We start from the raw sequence: 19,040 nt of genomic DNA, 5'->3' as shown, positions 1-19,040 counted from the left end.
ATTTGGAACAAATAGAGGGTGAATAATTCCTGACAGAAGTTTCATTTTTGGGTGAACTATGCCTTTAAATACTTTTCTATTGCAATCCTAGATTGCATGGCGCTGTGAAAAGTTGACAGTAGCCTGAAGGTTGGTAATGATTTTCATTTGCAGTGTTGCTGGGATTGTTTCTTGGCCCACTGTGAGTAATTAACGTTTGGGTTAAGAGGTTATGTTTGTACCCTATGGGAAATTTATCAGCGTATAGACAGTAGAATGTATTGAACCGGGTTTCCATACATTTTCAATGCATGTGTGTTTTTCTATAACACCCCTTCCCTGCCCCCACCAGCTCATCCCAATCATAATAAAACGTGAACAGATAGTGTAGCGTGAAGAAATGTGCGCCCGCTCGCTCGCTCAGTCTCTCTCCCCGGGTTTATTGGGGCAGAAGGAGAGATTGCTCCAGAGTTGAGAGCCAAACCTTTAAGCATTTCGAGAGGGTGAGAGACAGTGGAAAAGAGGGCAATAGGTGTGGCTGCTGTTACCATCACTCTTTTGAGGCATGTTCTGCTGTGATCATATTTATTTAAAGACCTGCTAGTCAAAAGGAAATCTTTTTAATTCAATAGAGCTTCATTGTGAAAAGTACAAAGAATACTGTGATGATATCAGTATAATTATTTAGGTAATGTTTCTTTGGATAGACAGGGTTGTGGCCTCTGTAAGTTTTTCAGTTTTGCATTGAAAGTTGGAGAGCTCTCGCACTAATAAGCTTAAAAGCTCATAGAGGCAAAGTCGCTCAAATCATTCCCAATAATCCGAAAAACCTGCAAATGATTCATTAATCTGCAAACCGATGTTGGCAGTCAAAAAGAGTAAAAATAAGGTGTGAAATATGCTCTGAGCGGCTTTGCTTAGTTGTTATTTCTTCTGTTATAGCATCACAATACAAATCTACTGCCATTGTCATTAACATTGGGAAGGTTTGGCCTAGGATCATGTTGAGCCGATTGTTGCATGGCATGAGTAATTTCCAGTGCACCAGCAGCCATATCACCCTGTAGCCTTAGACCGTTGTGAGACAGGTTAGTTTTACCCTACTAATGCTGTGTTGTTGCGACAGTAATCCTGCTCAGTACGAGAGGAACCGCAGGTTCAGACATTTGGTTCGTGCGCCAAACGAGGAACCTACCGTCTGCGGGATTACGACTGAACGCCTCTTAAATCGGAATACCTCCTGAAGGCAGCGATACCGAGCGCCGAGAAAAGCTCGATAGGCCACGGATAGCCGGGGGTCCGTCCCCCGGCGGAGAGCCTGACGAAACGGGACCGGGGAGAGGCCCGACGCGCGCTCTCCCTCTTCCGACACGCACCGCAAGTTTGTGAGAGACCCGGTGCCAAATGACTTGTAGATGACCTGATTCGTAGACGACCAGCCCAAGACTGGTTACCGGTTACTGGTTAAGCAGGGCTGAGACTGGTCAGTACCTGGATGGGAGACCTGCTGGGAAAACTAGGTTGCTGCTGGAAGAGGTGTTAGTGAGTAGGGATGGGCGATATTATATCGTTTGCGATATACCGGTAGAAATTCCCCACACGATAGGAATTAGTCTTCCCGCGATATAAACGATAAATTCTAGTTGATGACGTCATCCCCTCTCTTTGTAGATATCTTTGTGAGACCCATTCACAGCTCACATGTGAAGTGAAAACGGGTATAGCGGAGGGCGGACGTGAAGCTGAGAAAGAGTTTGCACTAAAGCTCTAAATCTCGTTTAGGTTGGCACTGTAGATGCGTCCGAGTTAATGTTTAGTTTCACTTTCGTTTTATTTAATTCGTTTGTTAAGTATTCGTTGATAGTCATAATGCGTTACACCACAACATTTAGTTTGGCTAAAAGTATTTATTTAAACATTCGTTAGATGTTATGTGCGCGTGCGCAAATAGTTTAGTATGATTTCTTGCCTGTTATATACAGGATGAACGGAGCGTCCCGTGCGCAGCTCGCGCCCACATGTGCTCTCATAGCGCACAGCACTGCTGCCTGTTCACATACGGTACACATGCGAGTTTGTATTACGTTATTTTAAATACGTTTATGAGCGTATAAAAGCATGGATTATTTAATTAGATTTCTTTTACCCGCATTTCTCTGTTCTCTTTCTGTAGCGCGAGTCATAGACAGATTCAGTGTATGTCGCTGTGAGAAGAGAAGGTTCACACAGTTCAAGACAGAGTGATTGACAGCGTGATGCGATCGATCGTTTCCACCCAACAATAGAATATATACAGTTTTAGGTATGACATGATGTGTTTATTGAGCTTTAGTTCATTTAACTTTTCTTTACTACAACCTTTTGAAGTCGAATCTCACTATTACATTTTATATTTACAAAAACACTGTAGGTATATTTTAGGAGCTGTTTGATTTGGGGTAAGTTTTACTTTTTGATAATATTTGTTTTTCTGAGGGTCTAGACTACATGCAGCTACTATCACTTGACGCAAAAAACAGCGGTGGATGACATTATGGATATATCGTCATTTTTATCGTTATCGCAAGAAATACCAGGAATTATCGTGATAAAGTTTTAGGGCCATATCGCCCATCCCTATTAGTGAGGCCAGCAGGGGGTGCTCACCCTGTGGTCTGTGGGGGTCCTAATGCCCCAGTATAGTGACGGGGACACTGTACTGTCAAAAATGCACCGTCCTTCGGATGAGACGTTAAACCGAGGTCCTGACTCTGTGGTCGTTAAAAATCCCCAAATGTCCTTCGAATAAGAATAGGGGTGTAACCCTGGCCAAATTCGCCCATTCGCCTCTATACATCATGGCCTCCTAATCATCCCCATATGTACTAATTGGCTTCGCAACTCTTGTCTCCTCTCCACCAATAAGCTGGTGTGTGGTGGGCGTTCTGGCGCAATATGGCTGCCGTCGCATCATCCAGGTGGCTGCTGCACATTGGTGGTGATTAAGGAGATTCCCCCTTCCATGTAAAGCGCTTTGAGTGCCCAGAAAAGCGCTATATAAATGTAACAAATTAATTAATTAAATAAAAGGGAAACGGTTTACCCCAAAATACATTTCTGTCGTCATTTACCCTCATGTCATTCCAAACTGGTGTGACTCTTTTCTTCCGTATAACACAAAAACAGATACTTTGCAGAATATGTTTACACAGTCCGTGTCCAGGGACTGTCAAAAAGCACCACAAAAGTAGTTCATGCTCTGTGTGCTATATTTCAAGTCTTCATAGCTTTGCGTGAAATTAAAGTCGTTATTCTTGAAAAACGCTACCATTTGACATATCACTTAAATCATATTTACACTTGTGCACGCATGATGTCGAATGCCATTGGTTCTTATGTTCAGTGCGCTGGGTGTATATGTTGTTATTTATGTGCATTTTTGTGCAAAAACAGGATGCCACTTTTTGAAATTGTTTGTAAATGCTTGTGGAACAGGTTTGTGTCAGACTGCACATATTCTGTCAGCTTGGACGTGCCTCTGGGACGTTCATGGCTACTGTAAATCTATGTATTTTGGGAGTGTTTTAATATGTTTGCAGTGCTGGAACTGGACCACTTGCTTGTTTAGGCTAAATAGTGTGACTTTTAATCGGAACATTTAATGGGTAAATCTAGTAAAAACGTGACAAAATGTGCATATTATATTTCACCTCAAATGATAAGAAAAGATATGCATAATGCATTAGAGGTGTAACAATCAATTGATGTGTCACATATCATGATACAAGATTCTCTGTTAAATTAATAAAAACTGCTCATATTATTATAATAAAACTATGATGAGCATTTACAGTGTCATTTTGGGGAATGTACTGTACAACACTTTACAATAAGGTCTTAATAACATTAGCAAACATAAACTAACTACGAGTAACATTTATGCAGCATCTATTAATGTTGTTGTATTGTGAGTCCAGTTTTCATGTCTGATCCCCCAAGCACTAGATTATTACATCTGTTTCCACAAGATGATTACAGATTTTGTCAAATCCTTATGCATTGGGTGAACATCCCTTTTCGAAGTCATTTGCATGGTTTTCTCATTCCTGTTATTACAGAAAGACTTAAACTTGGAGATTTCCTGGAAATTTGACGTTTTGCATTTATCTCTGCTTTGATTGTTGCTTCGGCGTCTATTAAGAATATCTAAGCCGTTATTTGTTTGTTTGCCACTGAAAGCTTACAGGCAGTTTTCCTTGGAAAAGGGAGAAAAATGGGAAGAGGCAAAGCCCTGAGAAATTTTATTTTAGCCCAGTTCTGCCCCCTGCCTTCACTCTGACCCTCCCCATACACCAAACACCCCCCATTCACACATTCAGGAAATGAGGGTCCCTGCCAGAAGCCCTTTCTGTTTCCGGGAATCGGGCCCACAGGGCTGCTGTGTAATGGGCCAGCTCTGACGTGAAAGCCATTGTTCCCGTGCGGAGCTCTATTGTGGAGGGGAAGGAACAGCAACAAAAACAAAAACCACCCGCGGAAGGAGCTGAGAGGGAGGGAGGACGAGATGTCTGAGCTATTTCTGTAAAGAGGCTCCTCTAGTTCTTCCCCAGGAGTGCTCTGTTCTCCGATGAGATACAGGAGATATTGCGTGTTGGGCTGCAGTTTATCACTATGATCTAGCTCAGCAGTCTGTCATGGTAAAGGCTGACACGCAAATTCAAAAATATATGTCTCGTGAGAATCTGATCCGCATGGAAATGCAAGCACTTGTGTGTTGGATGGAAGCCTTATGGCACATAGTTGACAACTTTTCCACTGTGTGGCCAAGAGAAGAACAAACAAGTACCATCCTTACATCTTACAGTTTTTTAGACCAAACCTGGATAAGAATTAGCAAACTTGTGTTTTTGAAAGTGAATGATTAAAAAAAAGCGAACGTTTTCAAGTGTCTTTAAATTCCACTCATGTGAATGCTCATACAGTAGATAAGATCTCGATTTCGAAGCGCTACGGTGGCTGACACAGGTCAAACATGTTGTCACGTTTTCGCTTCTTTGCCGGAGGACATAACGTTTTTACGAAACGCGCTCTGTAGAGCAGTTTGTCTGTTTAGGGCTACCGTAGAAACAACATGGTGAATTCCATGTAAGGGGACTCGCGGTATATGTCGATAGAAATAACTCATTCTAAGATAGTAAAACATAACGCTTAATTTTATAAGGTCTTTATACACCTCTATACATATTATATTGCATTTCTGTCCAGTACATCTTCAACTACACACTGGATGTTTAAAAGGGATAGTTTAAACTGAAGTTATTTCATCATTTATTCACACTCATGTCATTTAAATTTTGAATTACTTTTTTTCTGCAGGACACCAAAGTGGATATTTTGAAAAACGTTTGTAACCAAACAACACCAGACACTATTGACTTTCATTGTATGGACACAAAACCATTAAGACATTTCTCAAAATATAAGTTGAGTGTGTACGACATGAGTGTGAATAAATGCTGACAAGGTTTTTTTTGGTGACCTATCCCTGGGGGCGGATTCACAAAACATTCTTAAAGTGAAATTAAAAATGATCATTCTAATTGTTTTACACAGTGTTGCAGTATTTATTATAAATTATTTATCCGTGCACATAATTATTTTTTTTATTAATTTGCACATTTGTTAACCACCTTTTTTCACTTCTGGTCATGGGTAATGGCGCGGGGGCGGGGCTTCAATGACTAACTGATTGCAAACTGGCTGACAAATCGGACTCCATTTTGTTGGCAACGCCCAACTTTCAACGTTCCAATCAGTACTCGATGTATGAAATCAAGTCCCATCCTACATTTTCCTCATTTCAGAAGTTGTTTCACTCGGATATACGTCACGATACGGAAAAAAAGACAATCACTACTTCTGTTTCATGCCGACTTTACGAAAATTCTTCTTCTTAAATTTTTTTTTTTTTTTATGATACTTAAATGATACTCAGTTTGTGCTGGAGGATAAATCACATATCGATAAGTTAATTAATGCATGCAGGAATTATCTGTACCATGAATACAAAATTACATTAAAATTTATCTACTTACACTTCTTCAGTTGTTTTTCACAAGATTGATTTACAAAGCATATGTCATTTTATTCTTATGAAAAAAAATGAAGACGTTCTTAAGAAAATATTTGAGAACTTCTTAACAAAGGGACATTCTTATGAGCTTCCTATAATTTATCTTAAGAACAACTTTGTCTTAAGAACAGTTTTTTAAGAGATATCAATGTCCCAAACTGGGATCAGATTTGCCAAGTCTGCAATAAAACATCAATTTTATCATATATTTCAATATGCAGTAATTCAAATGACCCAGATTCAGATCCACATTATTTTAGCTGTACAATCTGCATTCCTTTAACATCTCCATACTCTTAATGTATTTTAACAATTGTCACATTTGCTTATATTTTTCTTTATCCAATTTTAAGAGAAACATACAAGACTAAGCTGATACTGTCATAAAATACACCTAAGAATCTCCTTAGCTATGTAAAACTAGAACTAACATATAGTCTTAGCTGTTTAACATTTCCAGTTTCTTTACTTTTTTTGCAAATAGGACACACATTTGTCTTGTATATTTGTTTGACCCTTTAGTCCCGTGTTTTGAAAGCAAAGTAAAGATTGACAGAGCTAAACCTATGGGTCACATGGGGAGACTTAGCAGAACCTCATCCTGGTACATGAAGCCAAACAACAAACAGATTATAGGCACCACATGGGGCAGGTTTATGAAGATGGAAAATTGAATAATACATTATGCAGAACAACCATCACCATTGCAAAGAAGATATAAGCAATTTTAACATGTTATGTAAAGGAGAGGCAAATACAGGTTGAGTCAATTTCTGTGCTTCTAGCAGCACTGCGAAAATAAGGAAGTAATGAAACTAGATAGAATAATTCAAATGCAGTATGTAAAGATAAATATTTAAAAATAGATACACAAATAAACATACAAACTAATATATAAATATATAATTAACTTAAATATTGTTTTTCTTCCAGGTTTCCCAAAAAAGCGAGCAGGTGAGTTGGAACACCTCCTTTCGCTCTCTCCTTTCAAGCAATTCAAACACTCTCATTAAAGCGAGAAGGACAGCAGCCGTGCAGACAGTTAATGGTGGATTTCTGCAGACAGTGATAAGGGCAGGTTGAGGGTAGACACAACACGGATGCTGTCGCTGACATGAAATGCTTAGATTCACAGTATTAAAGGGATAGTTCACCCAAAAATAAAAACTGTCGTCATTTACTCTCCCTCAAGATGGTCCGAACCTGTATAAATGTCTTTGTTCTATTGAACACAAAAGAAGATATTTTGAAGAATGTGGAAAGCAAACAGTTCTGGGGCACCATTGACTTCCATAGAGTTTTTCCTATTATGGTAGTAAACAGTGCCCCTGAACTGTCTGGTTACGAACATTCTTCCAAATATCTTTGTGTTAAACAAAACAATTACATTTATGCAGGTTTGGGTGTGAGTAAATGATGACAGAATTTTTGTTTTTCTGCAAACTAGCCCTTTAACCTCAGGGTTTACATATAAAGGAAATGTAACATGTATCCTCTCAAATGTGTTTCAGTGTGGTTTTATGTTCACAAGGTATTCAAATAATTTCCCGTCTTTGTTTTTTCGAAACTAGACATGATCAAACTGTTCACAAGGTGTCATTTTATTGTCTATTTATTGAAGGGTGAACAGTCAACAGCGTGTGATATCATTCACTATTAAGCACATTTTGTTGGATTGTTGTGATTCTAATGTTACCAGGCAACGACACAAATATCTTTATATAGAACTTTTGTAATGTTGTAAGAATCTTTTGTTGACCCTTCTATATTTCAAACCATTTTTATCGTTTCCTGAAAACAGCCTTTGATGCCGGCATTTCTGCTCACGCGGCTTGTTATGGTGTCGTGATAACCGTTTATAATAAATCATTGATTTCCCCGAGAACAGTAGTTTGCATCGTGTTGGTCTGAAATGTTTTGTCTACTCTCTCCGGGCCTGTTTTTGGACAGGGGGTTTGAGTGTGACCTTTTGAAAGTGGATCCACATTTCCTGTCTTGTTTTTGTGTGCATTTGGATAAGAATAACATGATGTGGCACTGATGGTGAGCGTTTTCCGTTTGTGTGTGTGTGTGTACAGGACAGGAAGTATTCTCAGTAAGGACCATCCCCCCGACAAAAAGCCTAAGAGCGACAATGCATCAGTCCCCCCCTCGCATGAATTTGACCCCACAGGTAAGAACTCAAGTGAAAGACATCTTGTAAATAATGCATCCACCTCTCTGTCTCGCACTCTACCTCTCTCTTTCGTCTCTTTCTTTTGCTCTCTCATCTCATTCACTCGCTCTTTTTCAGAGGAATAGTGTTTGTTATCGAAGTAATAGACAAACGTATATTTTGATCATTTAAAGCGAATTGCATGTGCATGTATCAGCATCGTGACAGCTGGGATATTGTGCATGTGAACTGCAGCTCTGTGGGTTTTTCTTCATTGAGAGATTGAATGCAGACCTCACCTCTATATAACAACATCTGCTGTTGGACTGCATCTGTATTAAGATTTGCACCAGGAACATGTCGAACCCCTTGACATTAAAAGGACCGCGGTGATGTCAATCATCATTTAAATGCTGGAGTAGCACCTTGCTTAACACGCTTTGGCTCTAACTTGAATAACAACTCCATGAATCAGACTCAGCAATTCAACCCTTAAAGGGATACTTCACCCAAAAATGAAAATTCTGTCATCATTTACTCACCTTCAAGTTGTTCCAAATCTGTATACATTTCTTTGTTCTGATGAACACAGAGAATGATATTTGGAAGAATGCTTATAACCAAACAGATCGCATTGACTCCCATGTAGGAAAAATGACTTTATCATGTTTTTGTTCTGTTGTACACAAAAGATGACGTTTTGAAGAATGTAGGACAGCAGGGCTGGACTGAGAAGAAAAATCGGCCCTGGCATTTTTAGGCCCGCATCGGCCCTCCACCAAATCTGTCGACGGGGAAGGGGGGGGGGTGTGCGGGGGTTGGTGGGGGGTGCATACATACGTGTCTTTTGCATTCGCGTTGCATGCATTCGCATTTATAATACGTCCGTCTAAGCGGCCAACGCCTCCGTTACGACCCCATACGTCAGCGGAAAACGCGTCCGTTACCGCCCCATATGTTAGCGGCCAACGCCTTCGTTACAGCCCCATACGTCAGCAGAAAACGCGTCCGTTACCGCCCCATATGTTAGCGGCCAACGCCTTCGTTCCGGCCCCATACGTTAGCGCTACGCCAGATGGCCAGTCCGCCCCTGTAGGACAGCAAACAGTTCTGGGGCATTTTTGACTACCATTGTATTTTTTCCTACCATGGTAGTAAACGGAGGGCTCGAGATCTGTTTGGTTATAAGCATTATTCCAAATGTCTTTCTCTGTGCTCATCAGAACAAAGAAATGCATACACATTTGGAACAACGCGGAGGTGAGTAAATTATTATCCTTTTTGGGTGAACTGTCCCTTTAAGGGGCTATTCAAGTATTTTGCATACCTGAGTGAACGAGGTTTATAATACATGGAAATGTGATCCGTTAACGTTTCCATTTCTCTTAATAGTCGCCGCTTACGCGGTGTAGGACCCCCCTTGAAGAACGAAACCTGAATGCTGCCGTCTTTGCTCATGGGCATTCAGTCCCGCAGCCAGGTTTCTGAGTCACAGGTTCCATGTGATCTGTCATGATGATTTTGAATGCTTGTGGAGAAAGACGCTTCTTACAGCCAAATGGTGTAATATTAACATGGAACCATCCAAACCTTAGACCTAGGGCTGGTCGACATAACTAAAATGTAGTATTTTTTGCTCTTGAATAATTAAAAAAGCATGATTTGGATAAAACATTCAAATTGTTTAATGCCAAAACAGTAATAAATGCAGCTTTAGATGAAGAAAGATATCGATTGTGCTTGTTTTTATTGTCTTCTTGGACACCTGGTGATGAAACCATCCCCATATTACAGATAGGCGGCCTGATACTTTTCCTGATACTCGTCCTGATACTTTTGTCCATATAGTGTGTATATGGATGTGTTAAACTTGATGCTCTTTTTTATAGGCATTTTAGCCTCTGAACAAATCTGTGTTTTAAACCAGGATTTGCAGACATGGCTCTTTTATAATCCATAATCTTGCCCAGGATTATTTTATCGTAATTGAAAGGATCAGCAGAACCCACGTTGCCATGGAGTCCAGCAGTTTAACGCTTTGATTCCCAGTGCTTTGGGTTTTATGTGATAACCAGCAGCCTGGTTATAGCATTATGTTGGAGGACCCATTCCATCACAAACTGCGGATGTTGTCACGGGGCTGTAATCCCTCTCTGTCTTCCTGTCTCAGAGACGCACAGCTGTGCGGCGATCAGAGAGGGAAATCTCATTTGACGATGGCGGTTTATTTTAGTAAGGGATCCAGCTGAGTCATGAAGGAGGATATACAGGGTGTGTCTCAGATGTGTCTGAATCATCATGTTATAATATAACTCAGGAGGAGAAGGAAGCAGTGTCTGGTCATGGATAAAATGTGTCTAATTTGGTCAAATCGTTGCCTCAGGATTGCAATCTCTGACCTTTTAAAAAGAATGTTATATAAGTGATCCAGGTATAGGAAAGTTGTATGCTTTTACCTTTATTCCATGGTGAGATTTTCTGTCATTTATGACGCAACTCTTCACCCCGCATTGAGCGCAAGTTTTTCTAGCTTTTCACGTTTTTACTGTTATGATGAATGAAGCTAGTTTTTTGTCTAAGAGGCTCGGTTCTTTTGATAGGTTACACTTTTTCAAAATCATCCCAAAAAAATGCTTGTGGCATACATTTCCGAAAAACTTTGTATGACTCTGTATGATCTTAGTAATGCATTTAATACTGGACATCATTTACGTTCTTCAAATTCTTAAAATGATTTTTCATAAATCATGTTATGTTTCTTGCTGTTTTCTGCTGTTTGTGTGTGTGTGTGTGTGCCGCATGTTTTCTGCTGTCAGAGCTGCCTGTTCAAAATTTAGTAGTGGACGGAAGACCAGAGTCGTGTGGTAAGAGTCACAGAGTCCCTTGGTTTTGCTGTGGGGTGTGTGTGAGTGTGCTTCTCTCCTCCTGTCGTCCTCCAGAATTAACCTGCGTGTGAATTCAAAGTGAAGTCCCTCAGATACATACTTAATTTTCATCTTGAGCCCTTTGCATGATTAAAGTGGCGTGCAGTGCTGTCATCAGACGTTATTACATTTCTATTACAGTACATTTCACATGCTGTTTGGCTCTTATCTGGATCGAGTCTGTCAGGGGATTCATGCTTCAGTTATTATTACAAGTCTTATTAGAGACATGATGTCTCTATTTAAACATTTTTCAACCCAATTGAACAGGAATTAATCACTTAAAGCTTTACAGAAAATACACTTTAGCAGTATAAGAAAAACAGTTTATGAATAAGGAAGTGTCTTTGTTTATCTAGCAAACTAATACTAGTGCTATGAAACTGTATCAGAGTCCCTTTTAAGGGAAGTTGTGGTACTCAGCTGCCATGTTTTCAGCGCCTCCGGGCAGCTATTTCAGTTGTCCAAGTCTGATCTATCTCTGTGGCTGGCTCTAATCATAATTTAATAGCATATTTTCAACCAAGCTTCGCAAGTTAGTTCAATGAAACCGTCTATAACCACTTTCTGTCAACTCCAGATGCAATGCTGAGTACAGCATTCTTAAATAAACTTTTGTTAAATTCGTAACTAAATCCTCTCTTTCATCAAACTTCAAATTGGGAATTCATCTTTTTGTCCTAATTTTTTAGTAAGTTTCATTACATGAGTTTAAGTTAAATGAAGTCAAACTGATGTTTTCTGTGAAATGTTACCTGAGATTTTAGCAGTACAAAAACTCAAAATGATGATTTATAACTTGAGTTGTTGGAATCTTGGTGATAAACAAAAATGCTTTATTAAAGCCAGTCAAAATTTTGCCCCATCTGCTGTTTTGGCACTTTGCACATTTTTATCAAACCTGCCTTTGATTGACCTTTTTTAAAGGGATAGATCACCCAAAAATGAAAAGTTTGGATTTACCGTCTTCTTGTTTAAAACCTTTATGACTCTTTTTTCTGTGAAACATAAAAGAAGATATCTTGAAAAATGTCTTTCTCATGTTTTGTGGCCATACAGTGGAAGTCAGTGGAGGCCATGTTGTTTAGTTTCCAATGTTCTGCCGAAGAAAGAAACGTAAACTTGTGTCTACACCGGATGCGACAAAAGATAAAAAAACGCATTAGAACCCATTATAATTTAAAAGTTTTTCCCCGACTTGATGTGGCTAGACAATCCCATTAGAACAAGCAGGTGCGGACTGGCCATCTGGCGATCGGGGCGTTTTCCCGGCGGGCCGCTATAGTTTGGGGCCGGAACGGACGCATTGGCCGCTCAGACGGACGTATTATAAATGCGAATGAACGCAACGTGAATGCAGACAGAATAAACCATGCACCCACCCCCCCGATCGACAGACCTATCCATGCGCACCAACTCCCCCCCACCCCCGTCGAAAGAGATGGTCGAGGGCCGGTGTGGGCCAAAAAATGCCAGGGCCGATTTTTTTCCCAGTCCAGCCCTGAGAACAAGCCGTGTGTCGTGTCGCGTTGGTCGCGTCCGGTATAGATACGATGTTACGGAATGACATGAGATTGAGTAAATGTTTTTCAAATGATACATTTCTATTTTTAGGAGAACTATCCCTAAGACATTTACTTAAATTTGCTTAGTGGTTTGACAAGCTACACTAACCTAGTAACCTGCGCTAACCTTTGGGCTTTTGCTAATAGTCTCAAAACATTGTGTTCTTGATGACAAATACGTGTTTTTGTGATAGTAACAGTAATGGGTAAGATGCACTTTGTTGCCATCACACATGAATGACTTATGAGCTACACTGAAGTATTGCATGACTGGTCTGATAGATACCATTATAGATGCCCTTTGCTTTTGATCGGTGCACATCATCTTGATTTTGTCTTGAGAATCGTGGAATATAATAATTGAAACACAATAGCTTGATTCTCATCTGAAACAAGCCCTCTTGGGCCACAAGTTGAAGTTGTGTAGAGACTTGACCATCCAATCCTTTCCCCGATAAATAATACATTTCTTTTTTGTAGCTGATAAAAACAGCTATGAATAATGTTTCACGTTGACTTTCATACTAACATAAATCTCTCATGCTGAACATACTCGTAAGTGAGATTCTGTTAAAACAGCCTTTTTGGTTTCTCACATAGGCTTTCTATAAGGTCAAAAACATGCTTTTGAACAGGAAAAGAAACTCATTTCAGAAGCTCTTTTGTGATTCATGGCATGCTCAAGGCCTTTTAGGAAATCAGTTTTAGTGGCTTCACAATACACATGCAGTTTGTGGGACTAGAAATAACAACACTCGTCTTTATCCAGTCTCTTGAGTGGTGCTTATGGAGTTCCTTTCTCCTGTGCACTCCATCCTTCCATTCCTTCATCCCTGCCTCTCTCTCTCTCTCTCTCTCTCTCTCTCTCCCCCCACAGGGCTTGTGCAGCGTTGTGTTATCATCCAGAAAGATGAGAATGGCTTTGGGCTGACAGTGAGTGGTGATAACCCTGTGTTTGTTCAGCTTGTGAAAGAGGGTAAGAAAGACACACAAGCACCATTTTCGGTACCTATAGTGTACTTACCTAAGAAAGTACTGGGTAGTATAAGGTAACTACATGGTATACATTTAGGTTTAGGGGTAGTACCTAGTTATTACAGTAATACCATTGTACTTTGGAATATATGAAATAATTGCCATACACATGTAACATGACATTTAAAGAACACTGTGGTATTACTGTAGTACATGGAACATTGTGTTGCCATACCATGGTTATACCGTAGTGATTACCCAATATTTTTGGTTAAAAAATGTTTTCTCATATCCTTTTCTTTTGCATGTAGATGGAGCTGCCATGCATGCTGGTGTTCAGACTGGTGACCGGATCATAAAGGTAAACCGCACTTTTCTCCATAATGTTTATATCTGTGCAATAGAATTGAATGTAAATGAATGAAATTCAGGTCAAATGCTGTGCCGCCTGCCTGGCCAACCCCAGAAACCATTTCTTTAAGCAAAGACATTCTCAGTCTAGACAGACTCACCTGGTGTCAAACATATCCAGTCTCTCGCTCTGCCACCTGCAGGGCAAAGGGAGAAATATTGTTGCTGTGTCCTTATGGGAAGGTTTGATACTGCAAAAAAATGTGTAGTATAATGTAATTTAATGGATAAAAGCGTCTGCCAAATGCATAACTGAAATCGAAGTTGTGATGTCAGAATAAATTGAACGCATTGAGCAGTGGTATTTACTGTTAGCTAAATGAACAGTGTTTTCTGCAAAGAATTATTATTGTTGTTTAGCAGTATGCAGAATGTGCACAATATATGTTGTACGGTCACCTTTTCTATTGACAACCAATGCAAATTTCTTTCAATTGCACTTTGTGATCATACACCCACAACTAGTTAGTTTTGCACTTTATAGGCATTTAGTCAACCAACTTGAGAGGTCCATTAATATTATATTAAAAACACGGTCCTTTTTTCATGCAGGTCAATGGGACGTTAGTAACACATTCGAATCATGTAGAAGTTGTAAAGCTTATAAAATGTAAGTAGCCCGTTCTTTACTTTAATCATTTGACTGAAGTAACTCGTATTTTATAACTGTAACTGTAATATTTGTGTCTCGTGTTTGTTTACAGCGGGCTCCTATGTGGCCCTGACTGTGCTGGGGAGACCGCCAGGGCTGGCTCAAATCCCCCTGTCGGATGGTGAGGGGGAGGACGGGTCTCTCTCCCCGCTCACCTCCCCTCACTCCCCAGGGCCCATTGGCCCAGACCGGCCCTCTTCTTCCCCCAGCCCCTCCGAGCGCAAACCCGTCCCTCTACCTGTATGGGTAAGAACTTTTGTTATGCAATTTTTTGAGCATTTAAACGTAAGACAAGCTTCGCATTTTTACTTTTTCTTTTAAATCCTGCTATTAGTCTGCAAAGCTTTCAATAAAACTGTATTGACTGTAAATACGTTTGCTGCTGGGGACAATTTGAGTCATCATCTTCGTAAAATGGAACTTCCCAAAAATATTCTTTTGCCCTTAAGCACTCAAACTGAAATGAAGCAAAAAATACCCCAAAGAACCTAAACTGCTGTCATACTTTAGGCTGTCTGAATCACACATACAGCATAGAATCATGGGAAAGTATCTTAATTTGCGGAAGTGACGCTATTAATATAGACTGACTCATTTGTGGTCAAGACTACCATTGAGCTCATACATAAACCCACATGTGTTCACCACGTGACATTGTGACAGATAATCTCACATCCTTTATAACAAAAGATTATGTGAATATTCAGAACGGCTGTGATGTTTGATGTGAATCTCTGTGTGATGTGAATTACAGGCCATGGAGGATTACAGCAGGAACCCTACAACTAAACTACTGAAGGAAATCCAGGAAGCCAAGAAGCACATTCCACAGTTCCAGGATCAGCTGAACAAGGCCGCTGGACAGGTACATACAGTACACACACATGTATTCCAGAGCGCTGTGTAATAAATCATTCATAAAAATGCTATTTAAATTCAATGTTTCTGAATAGGATGATTGACAACCGGTTACCCCAAATTGCAATCACATAAAAACGTATTCATAAACTTGTTTATTTGCATTTATCTTTGTATGAAAGAAAGAATTCAGACACAGTTGAGATCATTTTTAATTTCAGATATGATTTTGATTTGTGTCCTGAAATGTTTTCTTATGGCTGGAACACACTATTTTAAAATCTGAAATGGTTACATAAAATGTGGGGCAACAGGATCAGATCATTCGCAAACACAACAAACTTACACAGAAACGTGTGCCTTGTTGCTAGGAGACCAATGACACATGAAACAAACGTGGATGTGCAGATAACCACAGTAGTTGTTGTGAGTCACAAAAGCGAAGTGCATTAAGATGCAGTCTCGAGTGGCAGTTGTGTTAGTTCTTCTAAAATCGTCACAAAATATGGCATGTTTTGATATCCTCTGACTGGATGGAATCATAGTCTGGAAAATTGTGTCCGTTCCCATCATACACTATACGTTTCTGTGAAATCTGTCAACTTCGACTGCCCAAAATCTGTAGACTGGCTCAGACAATTGTGACAAAAATCCAAGCAAAAGTTGTATGGTGTATTCCAGTCTTTACTGTCATTAAATTGCCCATTTGTCCTATTGACTCGATTTAACACTAACAGAATTCCTGCTTATTTAATGGTTGTGTTAAATACAGATTTACAACAAAAAAGACATTATAGGCTTCTAAAGCTGCGTTCCCACCAAACGCGAATGAAGCGTTAAGCGCGAGTGATTTACATGTTAAGTCAATGCAAAGACGCGATAGGACATCCTGAGGCGCGATTCGCGCGAATGAGGCGGCGCGAATTGAGCGCTTCGGGCGTTAGAGTTGAAAAATCTGAACTTTGGCGAAAATTCGCGCCGCTTTAACCAATCAGGAGCTTGCTCTAGTAGTGACGTTATTATGACGTAGCGAGCGGAGGCAGAAATCCGAAACAACAATTGAGGACAAGATCATCTTTGCTGTATGTGCGATACATCTTACTTTTATCGAAACCGGAATAAAAAGGATCTTGCTTGGAAGAAAGTGAGTGAGGAGGTCGGACAGTCTGGTAAGCTGTAAAAAACGATCTTTACTCAATTTGAGCTATATATATACGAGACTGGAGCCGCCTGTCAGAAGCCCCTCCCATGACGCAAAATTGTGTCTGTTCTGAAGTGAATTCTTTCGCGCAAGTTGCGTTTGGTGGGAACGCTCAATAATGCTTGAAATTTTGTCTTGTTCATGTCTCAATATGTAATGATGTCATAATTACAGTTTCTGTGTGTCTGTTGTAGGATGGCTCTTTATCTCCAAGGCCAAGTGAAGGAGAGCTAGAGGATGGAGGGGGAGATTTGAATCGCCCCCCTTCCTGGCAGGCCAATGCTGGAATGGAGTCAACCTGGACTAACAGCACCCCCGTCAGTACTCCCCCCTCAGCTTCATCCTTTGTATTTCACATGTGTGCCTGAGTGTTTTCCATGTATTATAATTATTCCTGCTGTACTTTATCCATGCAGGTCACTCCTAGTCCTGTCCCAGAGAGCCCATGCCAAAGAGAGACCCCCTGCCACAGCCCAAAGACCACACCACGTGACAGCCTCAACCCCTGCCCTTCACCAGATGCTGAAGACACGCCTGACTTAGTGAGCGACCTCTTTAAGTCACAACTTCATTTCTAGTTTTTAGGTTTCAGGCATGATTTGTTCAATTCTTGTTTAGGACTCTCAGTCGAACATGGGGAGCCCCTCCCACCGTCTGCCCCCTCAGATCATCGGTGCTGAGGATGATGACTTTGACACAGAGCAGGAACAGGTAGGGGCGGCCCTGTCTCTCTAATGGCATGTCTGTTCATTTCATACACATGCACTACTTTACTACTACTTTAGGCAGCATGCCTTTAGCAAGGTAACAGAGTTGACCATTTTTTGCGCTAAATGTTAAATGAATAGGTGCTCATCAGAAAAAGAATCGATTGCTAAAGTGTCCATTTTTAAAGAATTACTTGGTTGCTAAATTGCAACATGCTACATACGGTAACAGGGTTGACATTTCAAGATCACACAAAATCATACATGTAACGGAAAAAATGGTACGAGGAGACGTTTACTTATTCTTGAAATCCGTCAATTGTGATGTTTAGCCCAAAAAAGAGCTAGCAGTGCTAACTTTGTGTGTGGCTTAAAACAGGCCGTAGTTTCTTCATTGTGAGTATATCTGGTCCCTCTTTAGATGAATGGCCAGTGTAGCTGTTTTCAGAGCATAGAGCTGCTGAAGTCTCGGCCTGCTCACCTGGCAGCTTTCATTCATCATGTGGTCTCTCAGTTTGATCCTGCACCGCTGGTGAGACGATCATTCATAAAAATACATTTCCGTGTTGTATACATAGCTTCTACCTTTCTACGTATAGTTAAGTCACATCAATAAAGCGTCTCCTGTCTGATCTCCCCCCGTAGTTGTGCTACCTCCACGCTGAACTTTACAAACAGAGCAGCTCCAAAGAGACACGACGCACCCTCATGGAGACATTCCTTATAGACAAAACCGCTGTAAGGAGCCTCACGAACATCTCAGCTTGGTCAACCTGTTGTAAATAGTGGGGTTTCTAAGAGCTCCATGTGCTTTTTTCTATGTTTTTGTGCAGAGTTTGAAAGTGGCAGTGCCTGAATCCATCATAGCAGACTTAGGTAAGCTACTATTGGTTATTTTCATTTGTAGGGATATTTCAGCCAAGAAACAAAATTTCCCCATGTTTTACTCACCTTCAAGGCATCCTAACTGAATGTGTTGAAGAATAATGCAGTCGGAGTTATGATACCACGTATCGTTTTTCTCCCAAGCGGTAGAATGGGGGGCAATTTTTTGACGCTCCAAAAAGTGCATCCATCGATCAAAGAACGGCTCGACGCGGCTCCGTGGTCTTAACAAAGGTCTTCTGAAGTGATTCGATGCGTTTGTTTAAGAGAAATATCCATGGGGAAATTTTGTTTCTTGGCTGAAGTATCCCTTTAAATAGACAATAAATGTATTTTTACAAAATAATTACAACGAGTACTTTTTTGAAACAAAGAATCTGTTTCATTACTCATGAGTGGTTATGCATGTCAATGTAGAGCGGACCGCCCACTTAAATAACACTGAACGAAAGAAGCAGGAGCCCATCTCAGAGGACATCCACAGACAGTACGTCCAACAGCTGCAGGACTCGCTTCTCCCTGACATCCAGAAAAACCTTGAAGACTTCAGGTGAGAAACTATACACACGACTGCGTGTCATTCAGTGAGCGAGGTTCTTTATGTATGCCGTCTGCT

At 40.5% G+C, this 19,040-nt stretch overlaps 1 protein-coding gene across 4 annotated transcripts in view; it reads left to right on the top strand.

Annotated features, from left to right (window-relative positions):
* arhgef12b (Rho guanine nucleotide exchange factor (GEF) 12b) overlaps nucleotides 1-19,040 on the top strand; it is a 63,906-nt gene that overhangs the window by 23,829 nt on the left and 21,037 nt on the right. For 2 of the 4 annotated variants that reach the window (XM_057324433.1, XM_057324450.1), the window contains exons 2-15: nucleotides 7,025-7,045; nucleotides 8,170-8,264; nucleotides 13,613-13,711; nucleotides 14,022-14,071; nucleotides 14,674-14,731; nucleotides 14,826-15,019; nucleotides 15,528-15,638; nucleotides 17,027-17,149; nucleotides 17,249-17,374; nucleotides 17,451-17,543; nucleotides 17,961-18,071; nucleotides 18,185-18,277; nucleotides 18,373-18,415; nucleotides 18,842-18,974. In XM_057324433.1, the coding sequence (XP_057180416.1) occupies nucleotides 7,025-7,045; nucleotides 8,170-8,264; nucleotides 13,613-13,711; nucleotides 14,022-14,071; nucleotides 14,674-14,731; nucleotides 14,826-15,019; nucleotides 15,528-15,638; nucleotides 17,027-17,149; nucleotides 17,249-17,374; nucleotides 17,451-17,543; nucleotides 17,961-18,071; nucleotides 18,185-18,277; nucleotides 18,373-18,415; nucleotides 18,842-18,974 (1,350 nt within the window). Of the gene's footprint in view, nucleotides 1-7,024; nucleotides 7,046-8,169; nucleotides 8,265-10,983; nucleotides 11,111-13,612; nucleotides 13,712-14,021; nucleotides 14,072-14,673; nucleotides 14,732-14,825; nucleotides 15,020-15,527; nucleotides 15,639-17,026; nucleotides 17,150-17,248; nucleotides 17,375-17,450; nucleotides 17,544-17,960; nucleotides 18,072-18,184; nucleotides 18,278-18,372; nucleotides 18,416-18,841; nucleotides 18,975-19,040 lie in introns of those variants that run through there. The other 2 variants (XM_057324440.1, XM_057324458.1) reach the window with 2 other exon arrangements.

The sequence above is a fragment of the Triplophysa rosa genome, linkage group LG2, assembly GCF_024868665.1.
Source record: "Triplophysa rosa linkage group LG2, Trosa_1v2, whole genome shotgun sequence".
NCBI classification, from domain to species: domain Eukaryota; kingdom Metazoa; phylum Chordata; class Actinopteri; order Cypriniformes; family Nemacheilidae; genus Triplophysa; species Triplophysa rosa.
This window is presented reverse-complemented; position numbering and strand designations above follow the sequence as displayed.